General features: G+C 31.2%; 2 protein-coding genes across 2 annotated transcripts; one reads left to right on the top strand and one right to left on the bottom strand.

Annotated features, from left to right (window-relative positions):
* Positions 1–724: 724 nt before the first annotated feature.
* LOC113369320 lies at positions 725–2,137 on the top strand. Its single transcript, XM_026610100.1, has one exon. The coding sequence runs from the start codon at positions 725–727 to the stop codon at positions 2,135–2,137; it is 1,413 nt and encodes a 470-aa protein (XP_026465885.1).
* Positions 2,138–2,413: 276 nt separating this feature from the next.
* Positions 2,414–5,517, bottom strand: LOC113369321 (keratin-associated protein 19-2-like). The gene is made up of 2 exons (XM_026610101.1): positions 5,477–5,517; positions 2,414–2,919 (listed from the first exon to the last, which is right to left on the bottom strand). Exons 1-2 carry the CDS (start codon positions 5,480–5,482, stop codon positions 2,578–2,580), a joined length of 348 nt encoding a protein of 115 aa, XP_026465886.1. The 5' UTR covers positions 5,483–5,517; the 3' UTR covers positions 2,414–2,577.
* Between the last annotated feature and the right edge of the window lie 392 nt (positions 5,518–5,909).

Below are 5,909 nucleotides of genomic sequence, written 5' to 3' on the forward strand. Positions count from 1 at the left end.
TGAAAATTGTTGTGAGAGTATTTATAATTCAATGTTGTAAAATAGAAATATGAAAATTTTTGTGAATTTGTTTTTGAAAATTATATTTTTGCGCTTTGCTTTTTCGGAAAGAAATAATTTTGATATACAGAAATCGCAATGTGACGAACTGAGATACTTGTTTTGGAGTTACGCTAAGCACATAGCTAAGGTATGATTATTGAATTATTTTAAATGCTATTTCAAACTTTTTTTTATTATATTATTACTTTTAGAATGTTTTGGGGCTGCATTACATATCTTTTGGTCGCAAAAGTTTTTCTTCGCCTGCTATTAGCAATCAGGAAGTACAGTGCCTACTATCTAACGCTAAAATTCCTATAACATTTTCTTCCTTTGTGTTCGAAAAGTAATTGATTTGGAATATATTTTTAATAATGATATATAATTTAAAATTGTCCTATTTAATCAGGTATATTTATGCAGGGACCTACCAGAAGAAAAAATTATAATGGATGTCTTGGATATCGACAGTCACGATAGCCTTGTTTACATTCTTATAACAAATTCTTTAAAATTGATTGAACTCTTCTTTCGTATTTTATATAATGAAAAATGCAATACAAAAAACATTATTTTAATGACTGATAAAACCAATGATTTGGATGGTTTATTAAAACTCGCTTGGACCAATTACAAAATACTCAATATTCTAAACTTTCAATTAAATCAAAAGAAATCAGACATGGGAGTAATGGAGATGAAAATTGACATTTCATTTTTTGATCCATTTGCTGCATATCAAAATAGTCAACAAGGCATACATAGAATTTCAATATTTAGACATGCATTCAATGAAAAAAATATAATACATTCTCAAAAAATATTTCACAATCGAATATTGAATTTGCGCGAGTACCCAGTGCGAACCGGCGTGATAAACTTTCCTGGATACTTGGAAATGGTAAACGATGGAGATATTTTAAGACACACAAAAGTTTATGGAAATGTCTTGAATTTAATATCACGTTACATGAATTTTAAGCCTATGTCAATAATTCCACGAGACGTCGCTGCTTATGGTGGACTTTTAGAAAATGGTTCTGTTGTGGGACTTATAGGACTTTTAGAACGCGAAGAGGTTGAATTTGTAGCAAATGTTAGAGTTTATGAGCACAATTTTCTTGAAAATGCAACATTTTCTTCTATTCTGGGCGAAACATCACATTGCTTCATTACTCCTAATAAAATAGCCAATTTGAAGAGCACTTTTACCAGCATAGTGGGCAAAAGGACATATTCTGGATTAACAATTACATGCGTAATTGCAGTTTTACTTAAGTATATTCACCATAAACTTCATTGTCATTACGCTAAGACATATAAAAAATTCGATCTTTCCAAGCATTTTATAGAACTTCTTGCTTATTATTTACTAGTGTCTTATAAAGTACCTACGAATAGATTTCACAAAAGTCTTTTCATCGTTCTTATATTTATGACGATGGTGGTTAATTTGACTTATCAGGGCAACATGGTGAAAATATTAACTCTGGAAACAAAATCAGTGAATTTGAAGAATTTAAGAGAACTTGCAAATAGCAATTTGAAAATTTTGATGACAATTGGAACCGCAAGTTATAATCCATTTCGAGCTCTTGGAGAAAAAATCAATGAAAAAGTAAAAGCTCGTATGATTAAAGTTACTGAGTATGATGAAGGTATAGATAGAGTTATTAATAACAAAGATAGTGCGTTTTTAGTATTAAAATCTTTTATCGATGTTTATGGAAGTAAATGGTATTCTAATAAAACTGGTTCAAGTTTGGTCAACGTAATTTCTGACGAAGAAAATATGAGAGCATTCCTTGCATTACTGGTTATAAGAAGAAGCCCGTATTTAACTCGCATCAACTCTATGGTGAAAAGAATTCGTGAAGCCGGATTATATGATAAAATATATAGAGATTCAGTTTTCATATCCCAGTTGCAGTTATCTCGGATGCCAAAACCGGCAAATAAGACCAGTTTTTCTATGGAAGAACTATGGTTCATATTTTTACTTTTGGGTGCTTCATTGACCGCGTGCACTGCCACATTCCTTCTTGAAATAATATATAAAAAAATTAGCAGCAGAAAGTTGTTTTTGACAGTTTAGCTTTATATTGATATTGAAACATATACACATATATAATATAAGGACGTAGATATGTTAACTATGCAGAAGCGTACATTCTTATGTTTTCTATATTATAATAATCTATTCATCTGTTTTCTTTATCTCTAAGTACAATAATAGAACTATTAATAAATAAACTTGCGATGTACTAATTTTTCTGTCTAATGACATTAAAATAATAGAACAATACAAGCAATACTCACTGTACTTGATTGGCTTTAATTATATAAAATTATATATTTTGATTGGCTTTGATTATCATACATATATTAGTATAGACAATGATTAATATATTTAACATAAATATTTATTCATTTATATAACGTAAATGCTCCACAAAAAGACTTTGGTACGCCCTTCATTATTTGGCAGATTTATAGATAGAATTATAGTTAGGCCAAATAGTTGTTTTAAAATAATTATCCTTTATATTTTCCTTTTCCAAATATTCCTTGAAAACCGCCTCCGTAACCCCCTCCATAACCACCATATCCCCCATAGCCTCCGTGACCTCCGTAACCCCCGTGGCCTCCGCCATAACCTCCATGACCACCTCCATAACCGCCATAACCATGACCATGACCATGTCCTCCATATCCTCCATATCCTCCGTGTCCGCCATAGCCACCAATATATCCTCCACCAGGACCTCCTCCATAGCCGATACCGCCATAGCCTCCTCCATAACCTTTTTTAGCTTCTGCTTGACTTCCATAGATCAAGAAAATGGCTACTGCCATTATGGCAAATGCAGAAAACGACTGGAAAAATAAATATACAAAGTTTAAATTAATAACTCTGATAATAAAAGTTTTTTTGAATTCTTTTCTTCATTTTATTTGGTAACAATTCCGAATACTTTGAAAAAAAAATTCTAATTGAAGAAATGATGAATTAATTTTTAAAATCGATTTAGTTTATGCTGCAAAATAGGTTAATAAATAATATCAATTTCTATTTTATAAATAAACTCCTGAAGCAAACTCTTCAGTAATGTTATCATAAAACCAAATTGTTTGTGAGATGGGAAAATGTAAAATATCTAAATTGTTTGTAAATAATTTTTAATGGACTTATCAGAAACCAAAATATAAAGAACTCACTGAGTATAATGCCTATTTAATGTACCTAATATGATGATAAAGAAAAACTAGTGGAGTATGGCATCGTGCCTTAAGGCAAGTTGCTGGAACTTTCCGTACCGTAATAAAATATTCAAAGATTTTTTTGTGTGATAAAAAAAGAGGAAAGAAAATTTTCCTCAAAAAAAAACCTAACAATATCTATAATAATAGATAAATACACTAAAAAAAAAAAAACAAAACAAAAGATTTATTCGAGTTGAAGGAAAATCTGTGACGTGCCAAGTACCATCCGCTGCTATGGGTCGATCAGGGTATAGTTTGGCAAGGCGAATATTTGAAGAATACTATATGTTTTTAAATATATTATAATAATTGATATTTCAAATATATGAGTGAGCTTTAGAATTTTAGCTAGAATTAGAATTAAATTCCGAATTATTTTCAAAATTGAAAAATTTATAAAATTTTTTTTGCTTTCCTCAGAAGCAATCGTTTTGTCAATACAAGCAAAAGCTTTTTTAAATCTCTGTTTGTCTGTTCTCTCAAAAATTTAATTTATATTTTCTGCATTCTATGCTTTATGTCTTCGGAACGGCTGGATCTGTTTTTGCCAAAAACTAATCAGCATATCTCCCCATTAATGTTTTTAGAATCATTCAAATCGGATGGTCTGTTCTCTCAAAAATTTAATTTATATTTTCTGCACTCTATGCTTCGTGTCTTCGAAACGACTGGATCTGTCTTTGCCAAAATCTAGCCAGCACGTCTCCTCATCAGTACGAATCGAATGCTTTTTGAATATTAAAAATCGGTTGATCCATGCGTCCGAAATCGTGTACGAAAATTTGTATCAAAGGTTTTTTATATCATTCAAATCGGATGCTTCGTTCTCTCAAAAACTACAGTTTTTTGCACATTTAGCCCCATATCTCCAAAACAATTAGACCTGTCTTTTCCAAAAAGTAATCACCACTTTTTCCTATCATTACGAATTAAATGTTTTTTGAATCATTCAAATCGGATGGCCTGTTCTCTCAAAAATTTAATTTATATTTTCTGCACTCTATGCTTCGTATCTCCGAAAGGGCTGGATCTATCTTTGCCAAAAACTAATCAGCATGTTTAGTTTAATCAGTAATGAATCACAATGAACTAATCAGTATTGAATATTAAAAATCGGTTGATCCATGCGCCCGAAATCGTGTACGAAAATTTGTATCAAAGGTTTTTTATATCATTCAAATCGGGTGCTTCGTTCTCTCAAAAACTACCATTTTTTGCACGTTTAGCTTTTTATCGCCAAAATGATAAGACTTATCTTTGCCAAAAACTAATCACCATTTTTCCTCATCATTACCAATTAAATGTTTTTTGAATCATTCAAATTGGATGGTCTGTTCTCTCAAAAATTTAATTTATATTTTCTGCACTCTATGCTTTGTGTCTCCGAAACGGCTGGATCTGTCTTTGCCAAAATCTAGCCAGCATGTCTCCTCATCAGTACGAATCGAATGCTTTTTTAATATTGAAAATCGATTAATCCGTGCGCCGAAATCGTGTACGAAAATTGGTATCAAAGTTTTTTTATATCATTCAAATCGGATGCTTCGTTCTCTCAAAAACTACCATTTTTTGCACATTTAGCCCCTTATCTCCAACACGGATAGACCTGTCTTTGCTAAAAACTAATCACCATTTTCCTCATCATTACGGATTAAATGTTTTTTGAATCATTCAAATCGGATTGTCTGTTCTCTCAAAAATTTAATTTATATTTTCTGCACTCTCTGCTTCGTATTTGCGAAACGGCTGGACCTGTCTTTGCCAAAAACTAGCTAGCATGTATCCCTCTCAGTAGAAATTGAATGTTTTTTGAATATTTTAAAATACATGCGCCCGAAATTGTGGACGAAAATTTGTACCCCCACAAAACACACACAAATGTTCAGAATCTTCTGAATCGTGAAAACATGCAAAAATTTTCATTTTCGATTTTTGGATGATTACTATAACTTACCCTACGTGAAGCTAATGAAATTAAATTAGACAATATACGCAAAATTTGAGGAAATCGTTAAAAGTGATTTTTTTATCTCGCGTGTCTGTTTAATTTTGTCGTACAAGGATAAACATTTTGAACTGATACTTCACTTTTTATTGGCAAAACAAACTATAACATACTTCAACTACACTTAGGATAAAATAGTTGATAATAATATTTTTTTTCACTTACTTTCATTATTTTAGTCTCTTCTTCAGTACGAACAATACAAACACTAGTTGTTTTTTAAAACCATCTCTTCCGATGTCGTCCTTTTATACGCAATTGTGAAAAATATGACCAGGATGTAGTCATATTTTGCAACTAATTAATAAATTCTGCGGTAAAGCCCTGCTGTAAATCGTGACTAGATAGATTGTGTTATTTTATACAAATAATCGTCATAAACACGAAATAATGATTCAATCTTTGAAACGTATCTAATTGTTTCTAACGACGGGTTTTGTTTTCAGCTCGGGTTCGCGTAAATCAATTTGTTCTAGTGGAATCTCGCAATGCATCTTGCAATTAGTCGCATCACGGTATTTTACTTACAAGTGATATTAATGACATCACATGTACTTTTTCTACTTACTTGAGTTTACTTGGAACATCAATTAATAGA

Source organism: Ctenocephalides felis, unplaced genomic scaffold (assembly GCF_003426905.1).
Source record: "Ctenocephalides felis isolate EL2017-DRISC unplaced genomic scaffold, ASM342690v1 CF-g0.4_SCAFFOLD_01230, whole genome shotgun sequence".
Taxonomy (NCBI): Eukaryota; Metazoa; Arthropoda; class Insecta; order Siphonaptera; family Pulicidae; genus Ctenocephalides; species Ctenocephalides felis.

Coding starts and splice junctions, on each gene's coding strand:
- LOC113369320 (XM_026610100.1), top strand. CDS start 725: ATGGGAGTAATGGAGATGAAAATTGACATTTCATTTTTTGATCCATTT.